The 27,955-nt window shown below is 36.5% G+C and overlaps 1 protein-coding gene across 1 annotated transcript in view; it reads left to right on the plus strand.

The window, feature by feature from the left end:
* KCNH8 (potassium voltage-gated channel subfamily H member 8) overlaps positions 1-27,955 on the plus strand; it is a 429,124-nt gene that overhangs the window by 338,188 nt on the left and 62,981 nt on the right. Inside the window, exons 9-11 of the mRNA XM_021071363.1 lie at positions 3,894-4,093; positions 4,957-5,206; positions 12,120-12,334. Of these exons, the coding sequence (XP_020927022.1) occupies positions 3,894-4,093; positions 4,957-5,206; positions 12,120-12,334 (665 nt within the window). The remainder of the gene's footprint in view (positions 1-3,893; positions 4,094-4,956; positions 5,207-12,119; positions 12,335-27,955) is intronic.

A 27,955-nucleotide genomic window follows, 5' to 3' on the forward strand; every position in this document is an offset into this window, starting at 1 on the left:
TTCAGCAAGAATATCATATAAAATAGAAAGGGAAATAAAGAGTTTCTCCAACAAACAAAAGCTAAAAGAGTGCAGCAATACAAAACCCATTCTAAAAGAAATACTAAAAGGGCTTCTCTAAATTAAAAAAAAAGAGGAAGAACTAGGATGGAGAAAACTACAATTGGAAAGCAGTCACTTAAATAAGCCAAGATACAGATCTAAACATGAAGATGTTAAAAAATAATATCAAAATCATACAATGTGGGCAAAAGAAGTAAGAAAAAATAGATTATTGATTTTAATGATGTGTTTGAGCCTATATGACTATCAGGCTAAAGCAAGCAGATATAGGAAGGGGTTAACCTACTTAAAAAACAGGGCAACCACAAATCAAAACCAAACATTACATTCATAAAAACTGAAAAGAAACGTACCCAAACATAAAATAAATAGAAACCATCCAACCAAAAAAGAAAAGAGAAACATAGAATCAACTGGAAAACAAGGTTTAAAATGGCAATAAATAAACGTCTATCAATAATCACCTTAAATGTCAATGGACCCGATGCTCCAATCAAAAGACACAGAGGGGCTGATTGGATAAAAAAGCAAAAACCTTCAATCTGCTGCCTACGGAGACTCACCTTAGGGCAAAGGACACTTATAGATTGAAAATGAGAAAAGATGTTTCATGCTAATGGACCAAACAGGAAAGTAGGTTGCAATACTCATATCAGACAAAATAGACTTTAAAACGAAGGCCATCAAGAAAGACAAAGCACACTATTTAATGGTTAAAGGATCCATTCAAGAAGAGGATATTACAATCGTCAATATATATATATGCCCCTAATATAGGAGCACCCAGATACCTCCAACAAATACTAACAGACATAAAAGGAGAAATCGATGGGAATACAATCATAGTAGAAGACTTTAACACCCCACTCACATCAATGGACAGATCCTCTAGACAGAAAATCAATAAAGCAAGAGAGATCCTAAATGACACAGTAGAAAAGTTAGACTTAACTGACATTTTCAGGACATTACATCCAAAAAAAATCAGAACACACATTCTTCTCAAGTGCACATGGAACATACTCAAGGATCAATCACATATTGGGGCACAAAAGCTAACCTCAACAAATTTAGGAGCATAGAAATTATTTCAAGTATCTTCTCTGACCACAATGGCATGAAATTAGAAATCAACCACAGGAAAAGAAATGAGAAAAAAAAAAAAAGGAAGCTATATCCACAAACTCAGTTATTTAAGAGGTTGCTGGAAATCCTTAAATCTGGGTTTCCCCCTAATTTTACAGCACTGAGCATCCTTAAAATTCATAACACTTTCCACTTTCATGGAAAAAGTTAACATAAATTGAGTGTTCACTCTTTTCACACATATACTAGAAATTTTTCAAATATATTAACTCTTTAAATCCTAAAATAACCCCACAAGTAAGGTACTATATTGCCCATTTACATATAAGGGAATTGAGTCTGTGCACAGGAATTACTTAGCTCACCTGGTTTATAATTAAGAAGCGGTAAAAACAGGATTTTAAAATTCAGTAGGGTCTGATTCTAAAGTCTCGTATTTCCTCTGAAACATTATATTGCCTCCTGTATATAGACCCTAAATTTAACCCTATTCTAGTAACTTTCCCAAAATCTTGAGACCTTCCTTGTTATTATGGGGTGACTTTATTGGCATGGTAACCATATTTTCCATAGAGAAATGATAATGTATAACCTGATAAAGAATTCTAATTTCTGTATTAAATTAGATTGAAGTCAATCTAATGTATGACAGTGGTTAATAATTTCTGGTAAATGTAAGGGAAAAAAGAATTTGAAGTGGGGCTGCCTTGAAATATTCAAGAAGGAGGGTGTCATAATAGGTTGACACATTTTTACTAATGTATTCAGATGCTAAGAAATTTTTAACATAGTTCCTTGAACATTGAGATTTGGGCACAGAGGTGTTTTGATAGATCTTAATAGAAAAACTTCTAAATGTTTCATTTTTTTTTTTAACCCCAAACTGCTAAAACCAGTGATTTCACTCAACCCCTGAACTTCTCACCTACTTGCCAATCCCATTCCAGAAATGAGAGCAAGGCTAAAAATCTGAACATCACAGGAGTTGGTCTGCCTCGTAAATCTGCCTGTGGGCACTTTGTTAGCTCTTTCTCTTTCCCAGTTTCACAAACCCAGGTGGTTTCAATGCCTTCTCCTGCTACCTGCTGGTGTCCGCTAGGCCATTCCTGTCGTCTGACAAATGTGCAGAGTTTAGTGCAAAATCCTCGCACCTTTTCCGATTTCGAGATACCCGACTGCTCCCCCGCAGCGGGCTACTCCTGGGAAGTGAAGTCCATTCCATCTGCTCACTCTGTGTTTTTCTAGGAAAAAACCCAGCCCCAGCCCCAGCTCCCATCCACCCTGGAATTCCGGTGAACAAAGGCTTCTCTCTCATTACACTCTGGTGGTGCTTTCGGGAGGGGAAGATTCGTTAAGGAAGTGAGGATTAAATCCTAGCTGACCAAGAAACACCATGGAAACAGGAATCACATATCCATGTACCACAAGGCTCCTCTCGGGGCAGCGATAACTCCAAGCAGAAAACCTGGTGTTCTCTGTGAATTCTTTGTTTCTTGAATGGTCTCAGATTCTCTGACAACTCCCTTAATATTAAAATGACTGTAAAGGTGTGGTGTTGGGCATTGCGATCATGTTACTCTTGTCTCCAGGAGTTCCCTTCGTGGGTCAGCAGCAGTTAACCAACCTGACTAGGATCCATGAGGATTTGGGTTCAATCCCTTGCTCACTCAGTGGGTTAAGGATCTGGAGTTGCTGTGAGCTGTGGTGTGGGTCACGGACACAGCTCAGATCCTGTGGTGCTGTGACTGTGGCATAGGCCAGCAGCTGTAGCTTTGATTCCACCCCTTACCTGGGAATCTCTACATGCCACGAATGCAGCCCTAAAAAGCAGGAAAAAAAAAAAATTCTTGTCTCCAGATTGCCCAAGAAATGCTCAATTACATTTCTAACACCTTTTTCAGTACTTTCATTAATGCAAACATGTCACATCTAATATTCTAAAACTAACTTTAAATGATGGCTTTGGGGAAGAGACTCATTCTCATAAAGGCTAAACAGGTTTTTATTATAGACTTGGGATTGTTTTTTTACTTTTAAAAATTAGAGTATAGTTGATTTACAATGTGCCAATTTCTGCCATGTAGTGAAGCGACCCAGTCATACATATATATACATTCCCTTTCTTATATTATCTTCCATCATGGTCTATCCCAAGAGATTGTATAGAGTTCCCTGTGTTGTACAGTAGGACCCCATTCCTTATCCATTCTAAATGTAATGGTTTGCATCTACTAACCCCAAACTCCCCATCCATCCCATTCCTTCCCCTCTCCCCTTTGACAAGCACAAGTCCGTTCTTTATGGGTTATAGACTTAGTTTTTAAATGTGTTTGTTATTATAAAAGTAACTACAAAACCATAACATGATTGCTTATATTATGAAATTCTTAAAACCATACCTATATCCAACTATGAAAATAATATAGATGTGAGTAGAGGGCAAAATAAAAGTTTGTCACAGCCAGAATGGCAGCTAACAGGTTAAATGTAGGTCAAAGGAGTCTATTTTTCAAATTATTGAGTATTTTTACACTGATGGAGCCATACTGAATTGAAAGGACTATGTCATGATGCACTCTGTGGCAAAGTGGCTGCACCCAATGCCTGTGTCAAAATAGCTGTGTCAACATGGCCGCCTACACATACTCTGCTGATTCAGGATGTATAGACAGTACATTTATACTCAGGGAGGGAGCCCCTCCATCCTGTTTATCTCCCGCTATATGCTATGCTCTTTTCTCCAGCCTTGATGCATGCCCTGGTGTTTGGAAATGTGACAGCGATCATACAGAGGATGTATTCCAGATGGTCCCTCTATCACACTAGAACTAAGGATCTGAAGGACTTCATACGTGTCCATCACCTGCCCCAGCAGCTCAAGCAGAGGATGCTTGAATACTTCCAAACAACCTGGTCAGTCAACAATGGAATAGATTCAAATGAGGTAATGTTCATCTCTCATGTTTATGTTTACATGCAGAAAGCACATATTCTAAGATAAAAGCAAGGTGCTCTCATGCAGGTCTCAAAAATGAAGAACACACCTATCAACTTCTACATATCTTTATTCTTTAAGGCCTCATGACCCTAGTACATCTCCTTTCATCTGTACTGGCTTATGTTTCATGATGCCTCATTGGATTGGCCAGTGTTTTACAGTAACTTGCTACTTTGGTCAATCAGAATAGACATTTTCATTCACATTGACCCTCTTTAAAGAACCAATTCTTATGACAGTTGCATGGTGTAATCATGGAATATGAGATTAATCAAGTTAATATTTACCTTTAAAATTAACAAAGTAAAAAAAAATATGTTTTTTCAGCAGACATATTATCTTTGGACTTCCACAAACCCCTTAGACCACCACTGTAGCAAAGGTATCCTATAAATCAAGCAACCATTCTACCAATCCCCCAGTGAAACCAGTAATGAATATTTTTAAGTGATTATTTGTTTTTTCCTCTCTTCAGATGATCATGACAGCAGAGGACACACTGCAGGGTCCAAATTCCTTACCTTCTGTCCTGAGTAGGTGTCTTTGTGAGAAGCAAGACACAAGGAACTCTATGTTTCATTTCGAGTCTCTTCTTCATTTATTCTGTTTCTCCAGACTTCGTAACAGTAGATTATTCAGCAACACATAACTAGGGTCAGAGTCACTGAAAAAAATCTCTCCAGGATATATATATTTCTACTTTGTACTCTGGTTGATCAAACAGTGGGGAAAAGTCCCTGATGTCTTACAGTAAATCAGTTACACAGTACTTACCCCAGCTTGATTCCCTCTTTCCTCTTCTTTGACAGCTTTTGAAGGACTTTCCAGATGAGCTTCGTTCTGACATCACTATGCACCTGAACAAGGAAATCTTACAATTGTCCCTTTTTGAGTGTGCCAGCCGGGGCTGCCTCAGGTCTCTGTCTCTACACATCAAAACCTCTTTCTGTGCTCCAGGGGAGTATCTGCTGCGTCAAGGAGATGCTTTGCAGGCCATTTATTTTGTATGCTCAGGCTCTATGGAAGTTCTCAAAGACAGCATGGTGCTGGCGATTCTTGGTAGGTCTGAGTTGAAAAGTTTCATGAAATTTTGCTCTGGAGCATAAATTAAAGAGATGAAATAGGGGAAAAACTGTGATTGTGAAAAGGACAATTGTGGATGAATATGTGGATTCAGGATTGTTCTTCATATGGGTTAAATTTGACAAATTATTATTATTATTATTAATTGTTATGACACATGTTGCGTTTACATGGTGCTAAGTGTAAACATCCAACACACGTTTTGATTCTTGTTAAAAAGCCACTGGTGTAAATATTACTCCCATTTGACATGTGAATAAGTAGTATCTTGGTTAACTTAATTTGTCCCAAACAACAGAGCAAGAGAATGAACACAATTCTTTCTGATTCCTAAAGCCAGATTATAAATTATGATATAGACTACCTCTTGGTGAAATAATTAGTCAGTCTTGAGAGGGCATTTCTGTATTTTTCTGAGAATCAATTCAGAGCAGAACATTGAAAATTAAGTTTTATCTGTGCTAGAAATAGCACAAAATGATTACATATTAAGAATAAGCTCTTATAGCAATTGTTAACCTCAAAGTGGCTATAGGCTTTTTTAACTTCCTCAAAGAAAACTCGTTGGACAGTTTGTGAAGATTTTGTACCACAAAACTGACTCCAAATGTTAACATCGTTGGTGTTCATTGAAATGTGAAGGGCAGCTGACAAAAGATGACATGCAGGGTTAATATAGAAAAATTCCTATCTACAGTTTTATGTGTACCTCTTTTAAAAATCATTTTCATTTGTTTGTCTGTTTATTTATTCAACTAATATTTCTGAGGGCTTATGAATGAATCAGGTCCTGATCTAATCTATGTATTTTGAACACAGTGCAGTACACCAATGTTTAGAATTTGTGTTAGTAAAAAGAGGCTAGTGTAGCACTTTTCCTGTATTATCTTTTCTTTTTTTCATTTTTTAAAGTTTTATTGAAGTATAGTTGATTTACAATGTTATGATAATTTCTGCAGTACAACAAAGTGATTCAGTTACATATATTCACATATCCAGTCTTTTTTTTTTTTTTTTTTTTTTTTTTTTGTCTTCTGTCTTTTGAGAGCCGCACCCACAGCATATGGAGGTTCCCAGGCTGGGGGTTAGATTGGAGCTGTAGATGCCAGCCTACACCACAGCTCATGGCAACACCAGATCCTTAACCCACTGAGCAAGGCCAGGGATTGAACACAAGTCCTCATGGATCCTAGTCAGGCTCATTAACCACTGAGCCATGATAGGAACTCCCACATATCCATCCTTATTTTCATATTTAAGAACCTAATATGTGTGAACAACTTAATCCTTTACAAAATATCTTCACATGTGGGGACTTAACGTTTTATCACACAAAGAGACAGATAAGAGGGTTATTTTCTTATTTTTCCAAAGTCAAAGCTAACCTAGGTCTTCAGACTCTGTATCCAATCCTCTTTCTAACTCTAAACAATCCCTGTTATTCCATATGATCATCATAAGCCTGAAATCACCGAATTTTCAGCATTTATTTATTTACTTATTTTGCCTTTTTTTTTTTTTTTTTTTTTTTAACGGCTGTACCCATGGCACATGGAAGTTCCCAGGCTTGGGGTCGAATCAGAGCTGCATCTTCTAGCCTACACCACAGCCACAGCAAAGCCAGATCCAAGCTGTGTCTGTGACCTACTCCACAGCTCATGGCAACGCCAGATCCTTAACTCACTGAGCAAGACCAGGGATTGAACCTACATCCTCAAGGGTACTAGTCGGGTTCATTACCCCTGAGTCACAACAAGAACTCCAAGTCAGGTTATATTTGGGAAGAGAGAAGAGAATTAACATTTATTGAATCCCTATTATGGGCTGGGTGTTTGATGTCTATTATCCAGTTCAGATACTGCAACTCTACTGAGATACTGTGATTATCCTCAATTAGAGGTGCAGAGATGGGGCCAAGCCAAGGGTAAAACACCAATGTGCTTTCCAGTGCGTCCCTTCTCATGGACTTTAGTTTACCACTTATCAGAGGAAAGGTGGAGCTTGCCTTCCGAAGTTTGGGGTCAATTCTTAATTCACCCCCTTATGTTTTTCTCCTTAATAGGAAGGCATGGAATAGCAATTAAAAGAGTGTGTTTATCATCCGCGTGGCTGGCTCATTATCAGTGTGAGATTGAGGCTTTGTAGGTATTTGTTTTTCAAAGGAGGTTTTTTTCCCCCCGCTGACTTCTCACTTCTGTAAGGTTAAAGGCCAGTCAGTCTATCATTTTTATTCTAAATTAAAAGTAACAGTTATTTTTAAATTTGCTTCAAAAACTTAGCTTTAATCATAAAATATGTTTCTGTGGGTTTCCTTAGTACACTATAAGTTGTAGAGCCTGTCAGTGGATATAGCCTTCTTTGAAAAGGACATATAGTTATCTTTCCATTAACTTATGGTTTTATATACATGTAAGCAAATTAATCCACCATTTTTGGATTAATTGACGTATAGTTGCTGTACAATGCTGAATTTCAGGTATACAGCAAAACGATTCAGTTATACATACATACATATACATACATATATTTCAATTTTTTTCAGATTCTTTTCCCTTACAAGTTATTACAAAATATTGAGTAGAGTTCCCTGTGCTATACAGTAGATCCTAGTTAGTTATCTACTTTATACATACTAGTGTGTATATGTTAATACTAAACTCCCCCACAACCTTACCCTTTGGTAATCATAAGTTTGTTTTCTATGTCTGTGGGTGTATTTCTGTTTTGTATGTAAGTTCATTTGCATCACTTTTTTAGATTCCACATATGAGTGATACCATATGATGTTTGTCTTTGTCTGGCTTACTTCACTTCGTATGATCATTTCTAGGTCCATCCATGTTGCTACAAATGGAATTATTTCATTCCTTTTTATGGCTGAGTAATGCACCATTTAAAATGTATACAATATGCATTTTTCCCATATAAAATTCATAATTTATAGTGAATTTTCAAATTTGGCAACTAGCAACAATTCTAGGAATGGAAGGAGTTCTCTGGTGGCCTAGCAGTTAAGGATTTGATGTTGTCACTGATGTGGCTTAGGTCCAGTCTCTGGTCTGGGAAATTTCCACATGCCTTGGGCACAACCAAAAATTAAAAATAAATTAAAATTAAAAATAAATTAAAATTAAAAATAAATTCTAGGAATGGAATATGAATGCATCATCCATGATGTTACACAGTAGTTACATATTGGATGGCTTCTATATAAATACTCTTTGTAATGTACAATTCCATTGGATTTTCTTATTTTAAAGAAAAATTCTGTTAACAGGAAGAAGACTTTATTGTCTTTTGATCTGGCCACAATTTTCTCCATAAATTGAGATTCTCATAATTAATGTTTCACATCTTTGCTGCTACTGTATTCCTCTCAAAAGTGACTTAAATGCACATGGCCATTATAAAGATGCTTATGTGGTTTGGGGACAAAACCCAAACAAAGATAATAAATTATTAATATTTTCTCTCTATGGTTAACATTATTTCAATGGAGATTGACTATTTTACTTTCCCTAAGGTGATACTATCTTATGGATTCTACTTAAATCGATACTCATTCTGATAAACTTAAGCACAGCATGGCCTCACTGTTGATCTGTAGATATTTAATATATGTTCAATCTGCCAACAAAATGAATTAATACATAATGTCACAGGGAAATAATATTACAAAACAGGTGTCAAGCTGTAATTTATTTAAGCAGTTCTGTTGTCCAATCAATACATGAAGGTGTTTCTTCGTATGATGCCTGGGGAGGCAGTTGACATAAAGGCAGGAATTTTTTTACAGATATAGAAAGTGTTTGCCTATACACCTCCATTTCATGTCCCAGTAAGTGTGTTTTCCCACCAATTTCTTCACTGTGGTTTAAAAGAAAATGAAAGAACACTGATAAATGCACTCTTCACAGATGGCATTTGTCTGTTTAATTATAATTAAACATAAGTTATAGCTCTACCCAGGATGGTTTGCAGATGCATCCTATCAACTATTTTTTCCCCAATAATAGAGTAACTTATTAGTAAATATCAGTGACAGAATTCTGAGTAGTAGCAGTTATAAAGGACCATAGATACCTCCTCTTTTAAAAATAAGGATACTGAAACCCAGTGGAATTAAGTCAGAGAAAGAAAGACAAATACCATGTGATATCACTTATATGTGGAATCTAAAATATGGCACAAATGAACCTATCTACAAAACAGAAACAGACACATGGACATAGAGAATAGATTGCGGTTGCCAAGGGGGAGGGGAGAGGAAGTGGGATGGATGGGAAGTTTGGGATTGGTAGATGCAAAGTACTACATTTAGGATGGATAAGGAATGAGGTCCTACTGTGCAGCACATAAAACTATATCCAATCTCTTGAGATAGAACATGATGAAAGATCAGTATGAGAAAAAGAATGTGTGTGTGTGTGTGTGTGTGTACACATATACAGAGCTGTGTCAATTTCTGCTGTATCGAGTTATGACCACAGCAGAAATTGACACAACTCTGTAAATCAGCTATACTCTAATTTTTAAAAAGACTTAAAAATGAAAGGAAGGAAGGAAGAAAGAAAGACGAATGAAAGAAACTAACTTAGATCTGTTCTCAATCTAGACAATGAGTAATCCACAAAACTTAAAATAAGTGAGAGTGAGAACCATGTTGTTTGCCCTGCTGAATACAAGGCCAGGTGCCCCTGTCAGTACTCCATAAATGTTCATTGAATAAATAAATAAACTGGAATTCTTTCTAGGGTGCCACATTTAACAAGATGCTGGTGCTGTTTTTATAGCTGGGGTCATTGTGGCTGAAATCCCCATACTGTGGCCATCCAAGGTATGAAAGTTTGATGACCTAAAGTTATTCCAAAGACCAGTTGCTTAACAGAAAATGTGAATGCTCAACATGGCAATATGGTGCCTCATGATCAATTCCCTCACATATACAAAATTTGAAAATTTGCTGGATTCAAGGCATCCTGGCTGTATTTACATCCTGCATCGGTACCCATCATTGAATTTTTTGATCAGCAATTTAGATTTCTAACAAAACATGCAAGGAAAAAAATGTACAAGTTTAGTAGTATTAGTGATAACATAAATCAGACAAATTCTTCAGCACCATGTGGTTGTTTATTCTCTTAGTATCTATAAACAGAGATTTTGGTCTTTTTTTTTTTTCTTCCACCAAATAGGCTCCATTTTAAGGTTTAAATTCAGTTTAATTCAAAAACAAACACCTAGAAACACTTCAAAGTTTTAAAAGTTTTTAATCTGCCACAGATATTTATGAATATCTCAGGTATTCATGGTTAATTTGGCATGTCTCCTTTTACTGTCAAATTCAATACAACAGACTTTTATTGAATCCTGCTGCATGCCAGATACTTTGCTTCCAGAAATTCTGGACTCCATAAAAACCAAAAATTTAGAAGTTCAAAAAATAATTGAATGAAGGATGAATGGGGACAGTTTGTTTCATAACATTTGAAAGGTATTTACTTAGTGGTTTGGGGTTGATCAATTGTTGGGTGTTGGTTTCATATGAAATGGAACAAAGCAGCTGTAAAAAAAAAAAAAAGTTAAAGCTCAGGCATGATGATATTTGAGGACAAATCAAAGACAAAGCAGAAACTCCTAAGGTGTAGCCTTGAATCCAGTGATAGCATCCTGTATGAACTTGGCCATATTACTTCAGCTTTTATCCTAAGTGTGTCTGAGAATTAAATGGATTTTATTTCAGAGTTCTCACATGAATGCTGAGTGAATTAATGGCTCTGTCTCAAATAAAACTGAAGCTGTAATCATTTTTTCTTATTAGCCCTTATGGTTATGCTTACCTTCCTACTAAATTAAAGTGATTCAAATCCATTTTGAGATTTTTAAAGATTCAAGTCAATGCCCAATAATACATAATTAGCAAAGTCAAGGGAGTAATCTAGTACCCGCAGGTGAATTTCAGCCTAAGACTGATGGGCAGAGGTACTGGCTCTGGGGTAGGGCACAGAGAATGTAAAGTCGTATTAGACCCTTTCTCCTCCCAGGGGCCCAAGCAAAGAGCTCATGGTTTTTATTTATTCACTTTCTTTTTTGCTGGAGAAAATGGGATTTTTTACACTGTCACAGAGCATTAAACCTATGACTTGTGTTTTACATTTTTATATAGTAGGCTTCATTGTCCATAATGTCCAACAGTTACCTCTACCTTTTAACTTTCCTCCTCCACCCCACCTTCTGGTCTTGTAGACCTGTTCAGAGATAAATAAAACAACCTGAATATATTAGGAAGCTGATGGCGATGCTTATGCTCTTGTCCAAAGTGCTGGAAATCGGTATGATTGCTACACCTCTTGATGGTCTTAACTCAGAGCGCTTTTTTTTAACAGTCGGAAAAACTGAGCCATTGTTATTTCCCTGGAATGGTTAAAGTAACTGGGACTAAAAATCTCACAGTTGAGATTATCTAAAGTCATTTACCCCGAATCCTGTGAAGGACCTGTCTGAGCCCAGTCTCCGACCTATAATTCCTAATTCTAGGTCTCCTAGGCTTTATTCTTGAGACCAGTTTTCTCAACTGGGGACAGTTTTACCTGCCAAGTGACATTTGGCAATGCCTACAGATATTTGTGGTTGTCACCTCTGTGGCACATGAGATGCTCCTGAACATTCTACCTTGTACAGAGTGACCGCCCCGCCCCACCTCCACAACAAAGGTTTATAGGGCCCCAAATACAACACTGCTGAGGTTGAGAAACCCTGCCCCAGACAAAGATTCCTCTTCTCTTTCAGTGTAATTTCAGAGAAATGAAGGCTACAAATCAGATGAAGATGCCAGTCCCAAGCTTACTTTTCTTTAAAGCAACACATCTCTTTTTCTCACTGTTTCAAGGGAAAGGGGACCTAATTGGAGCCAATCTATCAATTAAGGACCAAGTGATCAAGACAAATGCGGATGTGAAGGCGCTAACCTACTGTGACCTCCAGTGCATCATCCTCAAAGGGCTCTTTGAAGTCCTGGACCTTTACCCAGAATACGCTCACAAATTTGTGGAAGACATTCAGCATGACCTCACTTACAACCTTCGAGAAGGTCACGAAAGTGATGTAAGTCTCCCTTCTAATTAGTGCTGAGACCTAAACCCAGGGGGGCCTGGAGATCCTTTGTAATGGGAGAGACACATGTCGTGACCTCACTTCAAAGAGTCTCTGAACTGATAAGGTATGACTCTTCAGTCACTCATCAAGCAATTAGATAATTAGCTAGAAGTCATACCAAGGGCGTTATCGACATGCTAGTCAAATATTATTTACAGATGACTTCTCTTAATTCAGGGTTTTTTTCCTTGCTTATTTTCAATGAATTTGATCCATTTTAACCAGGATCAAATGTAGTGATGTCTAATATTTAGCCAGAGATGGGTGACTCCTCCAGAACTTAAAGAATTCTAGAGTATATAGTTCAGAGTTTGCTCTGTGTGTGTAATTGTTCACTGCTCCACTTGCCTGACACGCCTTTTGCTTACGAAGATCTTTTTGTTGTAGTTGTTAAGCAATGCTCCAAACAGTCTATCTTAAAATGTCTAAATATGCATGAAGGGATTCAAGCCAAAGATTGTCACCCTGAAAGCATAATGAACATTTTATGAAATTATACATTTGCTGCATGGTTCAGTTTACAAACAGCTTTCCTGTCAAAATATGTACCAAACTGCATCCTGTGATTAAGCCGCTCACGAACCTGACTTCATTAGATGTGTCAGACAGACAAATGATTTAATAGGAATGATTGTTAAAAGGCAAGCCAGAGCATGTATGCATGGCATTCTGTATCAACAGAAGCCTTGATCTGCTGCTGTGAGCTTTGTCCCAGATACTTGTTATACTCAGTTTTTTCCCTAGGAGTTTAAGTAAGCAAAGCTATTTTTTTTTTTTTTTTTAGTAACTCATATTGTGCAGACATTTTGTTCATCATCAATATTCTCTCTCCACTTGGAAAGTAAAAAAAGAAACCAAATTGTGTATTTCTTCATTATAGCTGAGGATATCAAATGACAGTCAATACTTAGATGGTCTCCCTTTCTGAAGTTAAAGATTACCAGTTTTTAATGTGTGCCTTTCTCTGTTGATGATAGCAAACAGCAAAGGAGGTATCAATATTTATCATGGACCTATTTGTGCTAAGCACTCTGTCGATGTGAAACATCTCATTTAGTACATACAATGACTGTTGAAGGTAAGTGTTAGCTAGGTTTTACAGAACAGAAAGCAAATGCAGAATGGTTAAGTAATGTGTGTGTGATCACGCAAACTTGTAGGTGGCAGGGACAGAGTTTGGGCACTGTGGTCTGTCATTTTAATATCTGCTCACTATACTATTTTGTTGTCTCTTCTTCGGAAATACATTTTTCTTGTCTGCCCTTTCAATAAATCAGATTTTATGACCATAGGTGTCTTTGTGCTCTCCATGACAGTCTAATGTGACAACTCTTTTTAAAGAGTAGAGGTGAGTTGGGGGTAGAAGCAACCAAAAAGGCAAAAAGAAATGAAGAAAGAGAAATAGCTAACATTCCTCAGCATGGACAAATGGAAAATACTGGACCTCAACCCCTACTTTCTTGTTATTTGATTGCTTTTAAGGATCCTTACCTTTAATCCATTTTTTATCCTCTTTTTTTATTTGCTGGAACATCAATCATAGTAATTTTAAAATTCCAAAATCTGAATGGCCTAGAGAACTACGTTCATTGTCTGTTATTTCTCTCTCCTTTTTTTATTTTTATTTTTTTGGTTCATTTGGTCCCCTTTTTAGCAGATGTCATGATTTTGTTTAAATATAGATATTGCTTGTGCAAACATGTTCATATTATTTTTCTCCAAATCAGGTTATATTCTTTTTTTTTTTTTTTTTTTTTGTCTTTTGTTGTTGTTATTGTTGTTGTTGTTGTTGTTGCTATTTCTTGGGCCGCTTCCTGCGGCATATGGAGGTTCCCAGGCTAGGGGTTGAATCGGAGCTGTAGCCACCGGCCTACGCCAGAGCCACAGCAACGCGGGATCCGAGCCGTGTCTGCAACCTACACCACAGCTCACGGCAACGCCAGATCGTTAACCCACTGAGCAAGGGCAGGGACCGAACCCGCAACCTCATGGTTCCTAGTCGGATTCATTAACCACTGTGCCACGACGGGAACTCCAGGTTATATTCTTTTGACATTTAGATAGAGTTCCAGCAAATCACTTTCATCCTGTCCATGATTCCTCTTAGGCTTTGTTAGGCTGTTCTGTTTCAGTTTTGACCTTACTCTGACAGTGTAGCCCTCACTCCTCAGACATAATTTTTTGGGGGATCTCAGCTAAAAATCCTTGGATGTTCACCAAGCTTCCTCCTATTTGGCGGGCCTTTATCTCCAACTTCCATCTCCTCAGCAACACGTGGCTGCTGAAATCATATGGTTTCTTGGAGCTCTGCTCTGTGCATGCTCAGGTTAGGAGTTGGCTCGTGCTTCAGGCTCAAGGGCCACATGGCTGTGGTTCCCTCCTCTCTGGGATTTACTCCTCAAATCCCAGGTGTTTTTATTATTATTATTATTATTATTATTATTATTATTATTGTCTTTTTGCTATTTCTTTGGGCCACTTCCACGGCATATGGAGGTTCCCAGGCTAGGGGTCTAATCGCAGCTGTAGCCACTGGCCTACGCCAGAGCCACAGCAACGCAGGATCCGAGCCGTGTCTGCAACCTACACCACAGCTCACGGCAACGCCGGATCGTTAACCCACTGAGCAAGGGCAGGGACCGAACCCGCAACCTCATGGTTCCTAGTCGGATTCGTTAACCATTGCGCCACGACAGGAACTCCCCAGGTGTTTTGTATACCTGAACTTCCTCCTCCAGTGAGACTGTTCCTTTCCCTTCTCCTCTATTCTAGCTCACAACAAAATAGCAGATTCCCTCAGGAAAATATCTGAATAAAAATGTGGTTCTCACATACTTCCCTTTTCCTGGGGATCACAGCTCTTTAAGTCTGACCTGAATTGCTTGCTCTCCGGTGCTTTCAAACGGTTATTTTGTGTATTCTCCCAGCTTTATAATTACTTTTATTGGAGAATTTGTTCAATATAGGTTATTTCATTATGGCTGGAACCAAAAGTATTGCTTCTTTACAGAGGGCTCCCTAAGCTCCATTTTTCAGGGCAAATAGAAACTGGTGCTTACCTCTGAAATCTTTATTGTTTTGTATTTCCTAATCTTCTATCACTGAAAACTTCTACTTACCTACCTATCTAAGATTATGGGATGTTATGCTTTCCAAAATTTAGGTAAATTGGGACTACCCTTACCCATAATTTCATACCCTGGGGGAAAGGTCTTGGGCTGTTTCTAAGAATACTCTGACTTGGGGGAGCTTATGTGCTAATGGTAACCTGTGGTTATGGATTTCTACTTTCTGCTTTGCAATTGGACTCTGATGTCAGGCCAATTTGGAACCCAGCCTCTTTCCTTAATATCCATGTATACAGAAACAAAAATATTGAATCACACAGGGTTCCTAGTGGGTTGAAGCCTTTGTGAAAGTTTGGTCAGTAGGTTCTAGAAGGAGGGACATTTGCATATTAGAAGTGCAGACATCATCAAGGTAACTTCACTAATATATCCTTATTTTTAAAACTCCCGTGGCGCTCTGCCGTGGTGCTCAGCCCTTTGTTATTGCTCCCACCTCTCTCCTCTCCTCTCTCCTTTCTCTCCCTTCATCTCCAAATTCCCCATTGTTTCTGATACATTAGCTTAACTCTCTCTCTTTGAATGCCTTGCATCTTTCTAATTTTGCGTTCTGCATATCATCTCTTTTGGGGGGCTGCACTTGCAGCATGAAGAGATTCCCAGGCCAGGAATCGAACCTGCACCATAGGAGTAACCAGAGCCACAGTACTGAAAGTGCTGGATCCTTAATCCACTGAGCCACTAGGGAACTCCTGGATATCACCTTTTATCCCAAGTAGCTGATAAACTTTCAAGTGACAGAGAGTGTTACCAGAATATATGAGTGATGAGAAGATTGATCATCGACCCATTTTGAAATAAAGACCCAAAACCTACTTTAAGGAATAGCCAGGAATTCCTGTTTTGGCTCAGCAGTAATGAACCTAACTAGTATCCATGAGGATGTGGGTTTGATTCCTGGCTTTACTTAGTGGATTAAGGATCCGGCATTACTGTGAGCTGCAGTGTGGGTTGCAGACATGGCTCAGTTCCAGCATTGTGTGGCTGTGGTGTAGGCCGACAGCTACAGCTCCAATTTGACCCCTAGCCTGAGAACTTCCATATGCCACTGGTGTGGCCCTAAAAAGAAAAAATAAAAAGAGAAAAGAAAAGAAATAGCCAAAATGTAAACCTATAGCAGTAAGATATGACTCTAGAACTGTGATAAATTATGTACCTTTAGAATGGCAGTTCATCCAGTTCTCACAGAAAAAGTAATTTAAAAGTGTAAAGTATTTTCTAAGTTTGTGAAAAGGCTAGCTAGCACTTTTGTGACCTCATGCTAATTATGCCTTTTATGCACTCAGTATATTTTCTATGTTTGCCTTTATTTATATCATCTGGATAAACCCCAGTATTGAAATAGATTAGTTTAGCTATTTCTGTCTATAAAGATGGTTAAAAATTTGCTTCACAGCTTCTCATGATAAACCCTATAAAACTGATATTAGCACAGACTCATCTGTTGTTAGTTGTGAAATTTAGCTTGCCTTAACATAAGAATTTTGAACTTGAAATAAATAAATAGTGATGGAAGAGTATCTGAAATATTTATTGTCAAAAAATTAACAGTGCTAACACCCTACAGATCCGATATTGCCATGGCTCCATGTAAATATCTTCTGTGTTTGCTCATGGTGGACACTGACTTGGTGGTGTGGCTATGGAGCCGCAGTGGCAATGGTTGTTGAAAACAGGCTGTAAATTCTCTGGTTTACCTGACTAGGTATTCAAACATGGAACTTATTAAATTTTTGTCATTTTTAAAATTTAGTTATACTTGATTTCCTGTGCTTCAGGTACACAGCAAATTGATTCGTATATATCCTTATATATCCTTTTTCGGATTCTTTTCCATTATAGGTTATTACAAGATCCTGAATATAGTTCCCTGTGCTATACAGATCCTTATGGATTATCTATCTTATATATAGTAGTGTGAATCTGTTCATCCCAAATTCCTAATTTATCCCTCCCCCCTGCTTCCCTTTTGGTGACCACAGTTTGTTTTCTGTGTCTGTGAGTCTGTCTACGTTTGTTATTAGGTTCATTTGTATCATTTTTTTAAGATTCCACATATAAGTGATCTCATATATTTGTCTTTATCTCACTTACTTAATTTATTATGATAATCTCTAGGTCCATCCACGTTGCTGCAAATGGCATTCTTCCATTCTCTTTTACGGCAGAGTAATATTCCATTTTAATCCATTCACCTGTTTCTTGACATTTAGGTAGCTTTCCTATCTTGACTATTGTAAATAGTGCTGCTATGAGCATTGGGGTGCACGTATCTTTTTGAATTATGGTTTTGTCTGTATATATATGCCAGGAGAGGGCTTGCTGGATCATATGATAGATTTCGTTTTTAAAGAAACCTCAGTACTGTTTTCCATAGTGGATGCACCAGGTTACATTCCCACCAACATTCTCTTTTCTCCACGCCCTCTTCAACATTTATTGTTCATAGACTTTTTGATGATGGCCATTCCGATTGGTGTGAGGTGATACCTCATTGTAGTTTTGATTTGCCTTTCTCTAATAATTAATGATGTTGGGTCTTTTTCGTGCCCATCTGTGTATTTCCCTTGGAGAAATGTCTATTCAGGTCTTCTGTCCATTTTTTTTTTTTTTTGGTTTATTAGAAAGAAACCCATTAAAATTTTAAGTATGTTGGTTACCTCATTTTTTTCTCAATTTTCCATTATTTTCATATAATCTGATCAGCAATTAAAAAAATAATCTCCTCCTTCAGTCACCTCACCTCTTTAGTAAAGGAAAAGATATCTCCCTGAATTCCTGAAGGTCAGTGACCTCTAGGTGAAAGTCTTTGAACCCCCATCTCCACTATAACATAAGAGATCACACTAGAGTTCAGAGAATGTTCCTGAAAAGAGATAAGGAGCCTGTGAGGAGCACCCACTTTCAGCAACTTCTCTTTACTTTTTTTTTTTTTTTTTTTTTTTTTGTCTTTTTGCTATTTCTTGGGCCGCTCCCGCGGCATATGAGGTTCCAGGCTAGGGTCTAATCAGAGCTGTAGCCACCAGCCTACGCCAGAGCCACAGCAACGCGGGATCCGAGCCGCGTCTGCAACCTACACCACAGCTCACGGCAACGCCGGATCGTTAACCCACTGAGCAAGGGCAGGGACCGAACCCGCAACCTCATGGTTCCTAGTCGGACTCGTTAACCACTGCGCCACGACGGGAACTCCTACTTTTGACATATTGACGTTACCTGTGTGGTTTAAGGGGCTGACTCATAGATGCTCAGAACGTCAACATTCATCACAATACCGCAATTCCCCCAAAACACACACTCGCTTTACACACCAAGCACTACGCTTCAATAGTGTAGTAATAAAACTGAACACTCCAGAGTCTTGACTCTCAAGTGAAGAAGCATATTTATAGGCATAATTAATGGAAAACATTCCAGAATGGTCATATGCATTAAAGTACATGTATACGTTAAACATAATTAAATGTCGAAGTTTCATACTAATGGAAGATTCAAATTTGCTCTCACCAGCCTGTGGAGGTTTTGTGTGTGTGTGTGTGTGTGTGTGTGTGTGTGTGTGTGATGCTGAGGCATATCCCTTTGACCATGAATGATAAGTGATAGAATGGTCCTGCTTGCCTCTGTTCCTTTTCCTTGAATTGAGTTATAATTATCAAAATATATTACATTAGGATGACTCAATATTTTTAGGTATTGTAAAATAATCACTACAATAAATCCAGTTACCATTTGGCACCACACGAAGTTGTTATAATATTATCAACTATATGTCCTTTATGTGTATGTTACATCCCTGTGATTTATTTTGTAGCTGGAATTTTGTACCTCTTAATGCCCTTCATCTATTTTGTTTGCCCCCCCCACCAAAAAAACCCTCTGTCCTTTGGACATCACCAGTTTGTTCTCTGTATCTAATAGTCTGTTTCCATTTTGTTTTGTCTTTTTTGTTTTATTTTTTAGATTCCATATATGAGTGAAATCATATGGTACATGTTTTTCTCCAGCATATTTCACTTAGCATAGTATCTTCCAGGTTCATCCATGCTGTTACAAATGTCAAGATTTTATTACTTTATGGCTGAATAATATTCCATTGTGTATATAGAAACATCACATCTTCATCCATTTCTCTGTCGATGGACACTAGGATTGTTTCCATGTCTTGGTTATATTAAGTAGTGCTGCAGCGAACACAGAGATACATACATCTTTTCAGATTAGTGTTTTCATTTTCTTCAGATAAATACTCAGTAGTGGATTATTGAATCATATGTTACTTCTGTTTTAAATTGTTTTAGGAACTTCCATAATGTTTTCTGTAGTGACTACACTAATTTACATTTCCAACGGCAGTGTACGTGTTCCCTTTTCTCCACGTCCTCACAACATTTGTTATGTGCTGTCTTTTTGATGATAGCATTCTTATAGGTGTAAGGTGATATTGTGGTTTTTATTTGTGTTTCTCTGATGATTAATGGTATTGAGCATGTTTTCACGTGTCTGTTGGGCATCTACATGTCTTTTTTTGAAAAATGTGTATTTAGGTCCCCTGCCCATTTTTAAATTGGGCTGGGGTTTTTTCGATATTGAGCTGCATGAGTTCTTGATATATTTTGTATCGATCTTTTATTAGGTATATAGTGTACAAATACATATCCCATTCAGCAGGTTGCCTTTTTGGTTTTTTGTTTTGTTTTGTTTTTGGTATTTTCCTTTGCTCTGTAAAAGCTTCTTAGTATGATATAGTCTCACTTGTGTATTTTCGGTTTTGTTTCCTTTTTACCTGAAGAGACATAGCCAAAAAATATTGCTAAGACTGATGTCAAATAAGTTACTGCCTGTGTTTTCTTCTAGGAATCTTATGCTTTCAAGTCTTACATTTAAATCTTTAGTCCATTTTGAGTTTATTTTTTTATTTGTTGCAAGAAAGTGCTCCAGTTTCATTCCTTTGCATGTAGCTGATCAGTTTTCCCAACACCATTTATTAAAGAAACTATCCACTATTGAATAGTCTTTCCTCCTTTGTCATAGATTAATTGACCATAGGAGGTGGGTTTATTTCTAAGCTCTTTATTCCAGTCCATTGATTTTTGTGTCTGTTTTTGTACCGGTACCATACTCTTTGATTACTCACTTTGTGGCATAGTTTCAAGTCTGGGAGCCTGATACCTCCAACTTTGTTCTTTCTAAAGATTGCTTTGGTTATTTGGGGTCTTTTGAGGTTCCATAAAAATTCTGGAATTATTTGTTCTAATTTTATGAAAAATGCCATTGGTATTCTGACAGGGATTGCATTGAATCTGCAGATTGCTTTAGGTAGTATGAATGTTTTAACAATATTTATTCTACCAATCCATGAACACAGTATAATTTTCTATTTGGGTCATCTTCAATTTCTTTCTTACATGTCTTAGAGTTTTCAGAATACAGGTTTTTTTACCTCCTTGGCTAAATTTATTCCTAAAAATTTTATTATTTTTGATGCAATTATAAATGGGATTGCTTTATTTCTCTTTCTAGTAGTTATTATTGTGTAGAAATACAGTATATTTCAATATATTAGTTCTGTATCCTACAACTTTACTGAATTCATTTACTAGTTCTAATAATTTCTGGAGGTTTTCTATATATTGTATCATGTTATCTATAAATCGTGACAGTTTTACTTCTTCCTCTTTTGTTTGGATGATTTTTTCTTTTTCTTGCCTAACTGCAGTAGCTGGGACTTCCAATACCATGTTGAATAAAAGAGATGAGAGTGGGCATTCTTGTTTTTTATTTTAGAGGAACATCTTTCAGCTTTTCACCATTGAGTATGTTAGCTGTGGGGTTGTCATATATGGCCTTCATTATGTTGAGGTGCATTCCTTCTATACCCATTTGTTTCAAGAGTTTTATCATAAAATGCCTATACAATTTTGTCAATTTTTTTCTTTGCTTTGTTAATGTGTTGGTTCGCACTGTTGATTTCAAGATATTGAACCATTCCTGCATCCCTGGAGTGAATCCCACTTGATCATAGTGTTTGATCTTTTTAATGTATTATTGAATTTGGTTTACTGATACTTTGTTTAGTATCCTTGCATCTGTGTTCATCAGGGATATTGGGCTACAATTTTTGCACGTTTTCTTTGTCTGGATTTGGTACTAACAAAATGCTGGCCTTGTAGAATAATTTTGGAAGTAAAATCTTTTCAATTTGTTGGAACAATTTGAGAAAGATGGTGTTAAATCTTCAAGTGTTTGATAGGATTCACCTGTGAAGCCATCTGGATCTAGGCTTTTATGTGAGTTTTTTGTTAATTGATTCAATTTTATTACTAATAATAAGCCTATTTAGATTTTCTATTTATTCCTGATTCAGTCTTGCAGAACTATATGTTTCTAGGAATTTATCCGTGTATCTAGATTATTTTATTTATCGGAATATAATTTAACAGTATTTTCTTATGATCATTAGTATTTCTGTGATATCAGTTGTAATTTCTCCTCCTTCATTTCAGATTTTATTTATTTGGACTCTTTCTTCCTTCATGAGTCTTGCTAATAAGAGCTTAAGAGCTTATCAATTTTGTTTATCTTTTCAAAGAACCAAGTCTTAGTTTCATTGATCTTTTCTGTTTTTTTCAGTTTCCATTTCATTTTTTATTTCCACTCTTTTTTTTTATTATTATTTTCTTTCTTCTACTAACTTTGGGCTTTACTTATTCTTTCTTTTTCTAGTTTCTTTAAAAGTGCATTAGGTTGTTTATTGGAGATTTTTCTTTTTTTTTTTTTTTTTTTTTTTTGATGTAGGCCTGTATTGCTATAAACTTCCCTCTTAGAACTTCTTTTGCTGAATCATAAAGAACTTGGAAAGTTGTTTTTCTGTTTTCATTTTTCTCAGGTATTTTTTTTATTTCTTCTTTGATTTCTTAATTGACCCATTGATTGTTTATTAGCATGTTATTTAGTCTTTACATGTTTTTTAATTTGTTTTTTCTAGTTTTCTTCTTGTAGTTGATTTTTAGTTTCAAACTATTGTGGTCAGGAAAGTTGCTTAGTATGATTTCAGTCTTCTGAAATTTATGGAGATGTTTTGTGGTCTAGCATGTGATCCATCCTGGAGAATGTTCCATGTATACTTAAAAAAATGGCTGCTTTTGGATGGAATGTTCTGTATTATGTATTAATTGCATTAGGCCCAATGTGTTGTTTAAGGCCAGTGTTTCCTTTTTGATCCTGTCTGCATGATCAATCCATTGATAGAATATTAAAGTACCCTACTACTTGAATATTACTGTCAATTTCTTCCTTTATTTCTGTTAATATTTGCTTTATATATTTAGATACTCTTATGTTGGGTGCATAGATGTTTTATAAATGCTATATCTTCTTGTCAGATTAACTCCTTTAAAATTATGTAATGCCCTTTGTCTTTTGTAAGTCTTTGATTGAAAGTCTGTTTGTCTGATACAAATATTGCTACCCTAGCATTCTTTCCTTTTCCATTTGCATGGAATATCTTTTTCCACCATTTCACTTTCAGTCTGTTTGTGTCTTTAGCTCCGAAGTGAATCTCTTGCAAGCAGCACATGGATGTTTTATCCATTCAGCTAATCTATGTAATTAAAGTAATTTAATTCATAGTAATTTTTGTTAAGTATATACTTACTTCCATTTAGTTCATTGTTTTATGCTTGTTTTTATAATTATTCTCTGTTCCTTTCTTCTCTTACTTTCTTCCCTTGTGGTTTGATAGATTTTTTAGTGTTGTATTTGGATTCCATTCTTCTTATTTTTTATGTATCTATTGCAGGTTTTTTGGTTTGTGATTACTGTGATTACTGTCATATGTATATTGACCTGTATATGAACCATGCATTTGGAACTGATAATCACTTAAGTTCAAAGGTATTTTAAAAGCACTACTTTTTTATTCCTCTCTACCAAGTTTTATTTTTTGTTTCCCTTAACTATTTATTGTGGTAATTGTCGATTGTACTAATTTTGTTTTTAACTTTTATATTAGCTTTTTAAGTGGCTGATCCACTGCCTTTACTAGTGAGATGTTCTTATTTCTAATTTTAGTATTTCTTTTCTACTTAAAGAAGACCCTATAATATTTCTTATAAGACCAGTTTAAAAGTGATGATCTCCTCTAGTTTTTGCTTGTCTGTGAAACTGTTTCTTCAATTTTTAATGAAAACATTACCTGATAGAGTATGCTAGGTTTTAAGTTTTTCCTTTGAGAAATTTAAATATATCTTGCTGCTCTCTTCTGGGTCTGTAAAGTTTCTGATGAAAAATCAGCTGAGAGTCTTATGGGGAGTCCCTTTTTTTATGTTTTCTCTTGATGGATAAAAGATTTTCTCTTTATCTTTAACTTCTGCCACTTTAATTTTCTTTTTTCTTTTTCCAGCAACACCTATGGCATATGGAAGTTCCTGGGCTGAGGACCTATGCTACAGCTGTAGCAACACCAGATCCTTTAACTCACTGATCTGGGCTGGAGATTCAGTCTGTACCTCCTTAAAGACAATGCTGGATCCTTAACCCACTGCACCACAGGAGGAAATCCTTTTGTCATTTTAATTATAATGTGTCTTTCTGTTGATCTCTTTGAGTTCATCTGGTTTGAGACTTTCTGTGCTTTCTAGACTTGGATATCTGTTTCTTTCTACAGGTTAGGGAAGTTTTCAGCCATTATCTCTCTTTTTTCTCCTTTTTTGTCCGCTCTTCTTTTTTTAATACTTTCTTTTTCTGCCCTGATTGAGTGATTCCCACTATTCTTTCTTCTAGATTGGTTACCTGTTATTCTGTATAGTCTAATCTTCTACTGATTTTTTCTAGTGTATTTTAATCTCAGTTATTGTATTCTTCAGCTCTGATTTGTTCTTATATTTTCTAAGTCTTTGTTGAAGTTCTTACTGAACTTCTCATTCTTTTCTTGAGTTTGGTGGGCATCCTAATGACCATTTCTTTGAACTCTTTATCAGTAGGGTTTTTCTGGGGTTTTAGTTTATTCATTCATTTAGAACATATTCCCTTATCTCTTCATTTTGTTTGATTTTCAGTGCTTGTCTCTTTCTTGCCTTCTTTCTGCCTTCCTTCCTTCCTTCCTTCCTTCCTTCCTTCCTTCCTTCCATCCTTCCTTTTAGGACTGCACCTGTGGATATGGAAGTTCCCAGGCTAGGGGTCAAATCAGAGCTATAACTTCTGGCCTACATCACAGCCACAGCAATGCCAGATCTGAGCTGCATCTGTGACCTACACCACAGCTCATAGCAGCACTAAATCCTTTAACCCCCTCAGTGGGGCCAGGGATTGAACCCACATCATCATGGATAGTAGTCACGTTCATTTCCACTGAGCCACAGGTGGTAACTCCTTGTTTCTATTAATTAGGTGAAACAGCTACCTCTCTCAGTGTTGAAGAATGGACTTATGTAATATGAAAGCATCCTCTGTGTAGACTGCCCGGGCCCATCCTTGACTTTGTTCTTATTCCTTAACCACCCTCTTCCCTCAAGTCTACAGGAGCAACATTTTCAAAGTGTAAATCGGATCATGTCATTCTGTTGCTTAAAGTATTTCAGTGGATCCCCATGAGCTCTTAATAAAATCCAGACTTCTTACCATAACTTTCAAGATTCTATTCATTCTAGCTCTTACCTGTCTCTCAAACTTACCTGATTCCACCTTGTGTTCAGCATTATATTCCTTCATTACATGTGCCAGGTTCCTGCCTACCTTTCATGCCTCAGGGCCTTTGCATTGCCATTTTTTTTCTTTCTGCAATGCTACTCCTCTGGCCTTACCTGATTACATGCCCTGGATTTTTCCTCTCTAAGTTATATTAATATGTTATATCACCTTGTTTATCTTCTAGCTTTTAACATGATCTGAAGTTCTTTTAATATGTATATTTTCTTGTTCATGATCAGTTTCTCCTACTCTAGTCTATTTTTTATGGCTTTGCGTTGTACTTTATATACCCTCAATGCCTAAATAAGACCATAGTTCAGAATCAACATTTAATATATATTTGATACTTGATGAGTAGAATGTCAAAATGTTTACTTTGGGACCTGGAACCTATGTGAAATTTTAAGAAAATGAATAAAGTCCTGAGGAGAGAAGCCTATATAACCAGTAAATGGAGTCTAAAATCAAAAGTTATAGGAATTTGGAATTATATATTTTAGAAGTAACAAAGCCAAGAGAGTGTCAGTAGTAGAATTTGAAAGAACAAATTAAAAGAACAGCTAAATTGCAAAACAGCCATTTTTCACTTCCCCTAAGTTTAGGACAAGAGGTTTTCAAAAGCCATAGGAGGAATTTAAGCTGAATAATAATAAGAATAAAAACTCTTGCATTACAGGTAAGGAAATTTTTCCAGGTGGTTTGGTATAGTAGGTTGTGTTAAGATGGGGAAAAAAAAAGGATCTGCTTTCAAATCTAAGCTAACACATACATTTTCTGTAGAAACAGATGAACCATTACAATACTAATACCCCCAGAAAATAGAGAATCAATACTGTTAAACATCAAACCATTCTGAACTGTTATTCACCTCACTTTTATTGCTCAGAGCATGAGGTAACAGACTTTTTGGATGAAATGAATTTACCTGTATAAAACTCCAGGGTCTAGTAAAGCAGCTAATCTATGATTATAAAATACTTCATCAGAATGTAATACATAATTCTGTTGCCTTTAGTGGTAAACTCTGAGGTATAAGGTCTGTAATATATACGATGGTCAAGCATTTCTTATATTTCTTAATTAGTATTAACCTCAGTGGTGTCTGAATATGAATTTATAATTCTATTTGGGTATGGACCCTGTGTCTTTAATGTACAAAGGTGAATCTTTAGTTCCAGTTTTATATTTTCAGAAGGCAGCCCCATCTCAAATGCAAATGTCACTGAAAATTCCCACACACTATTGAGTTATGCCCACTTGGACCTCTTGGCATTAAACAATTTCTTCTGTAATTGAGCTGTACTGTATCCATGAGATTCAACTCCTTGCTTCTTCCCTTAGATAAAAACAAGCCTGAATGGATCTTTTAAGAAACATCTGTGATTTGCCAACATCTCTTGCTTCCAATTACAATTTATTTCCAGATTATTACTGAAAAGAGAGTTATTTCCAAAGGAGGGACTTGGTTTAAATTTAGTTTCCATTTCAGTCTGAAATAAGATTGGGCTGCTTGGAAGCAATTTTCTTGAAAATGATTTACTGAATAGTAATAATTTTAAAAATCATATCTGACAGCCCAGATACTTAGCTCTTCAAGAGTAGCCTGTGTGTAGGTGTGCCTCTGCTAGCACAGTCTTGTGTAATAAGAGAACATAATTAATTCTGCACCTTTCTGAGATAATTGTTCTTAGAAAATTGCATATTGAAGGATTCACATGGCATTTTACCATGTCAGCTTTCCTTGTCATCCCAGGCTCAACAAGTGCTTTGTCTGTTGTGTATTTTAAAATACTATCCCTTTGGAAGAAAAACTCCTTCCTTGAAATAGCTTGTGGTAAAATGTTTTACCTACCATAGGCTTTTATGGTGCTTAAGACAGTGTCAGATATGCTGGGAAAAGCTCAGTAAGTAATGGCCTGGAAATTTTATTTGCATTCCGTATATATATGTTTTTTTTTTCTGCAGGTAACTTTTTCCCTTTATTTATTTATTTATTTATTTATTTATTTATTTATTTATTTTTTTAATTGCAGTGTAGTTGATTTACAATGTGGTATTAGTTTCAGGTATACAGCCAAGTGATTGAGTTATATATGTATATGTTCATATATATAAAGCTATTCTTTTTTGGATTCTTTTCCACTATAGGTTATTACATAATATTGAATAGAGTTCCCTGTGCTAGCATACAGTATATATTTTTATGTTCTGAAATGCTCATTATGTATTTTCCAATGGATTCAGTTGTTCATAATACTTTCAAAGAAGAGAGCACGTTTCAGTTAGTATCCTCAGAGCCTAGTATTGGGTTCATGATCATGGCACTGAGTAAATGGAGATTGCTATTACTTGTGTGTGTGGACCCATCTTACTTGCTCTGACTGCAGTACAATGACCCTTAGCATCCTCTCCTCTTCTTAGTGTTTGCTATACTTACTGCTTCATTCACACCACTATTATCAGTCTTGCCCCCTATTTTTCCCTCCTTATAGAAGGGAAAAATCTTCTTAAAGAAGATCTTAGGGAGGACTAGATTCCACTGGTCTCTAAGTTTGCACTCTCCTCCATCCCTGAAGTTTCATTTCTCTGCTTGATCCCCAGCCTCAGAGAGATGAAGGCTTTATACTTCCAAAAGCTGTTAAGTGAAAGAGAAAAGATACCCTCATTCTTTCTCAAACTACAGACTGGTTAAAAAATACTTCAAAAATTTTTTAAAAGATTAAAATCTAAATATTCTCTTAAAAAACTTGTTTTAGGA

This window comes from Sus scrofa, chromosome 13 (genome assembly GCF_000003025.6).
Source record: "Sus scrofa isolate TJ Tabasco breed Duroc chromosome 13, Sscrofa11.1, whole genome shotgun sequence".
Taxonomy (NCBI): Eukaryota; Metazoa; Chordata; class Mammalia; order Artiodactyla; family Suidae; genus Sus; species Sus scrofa.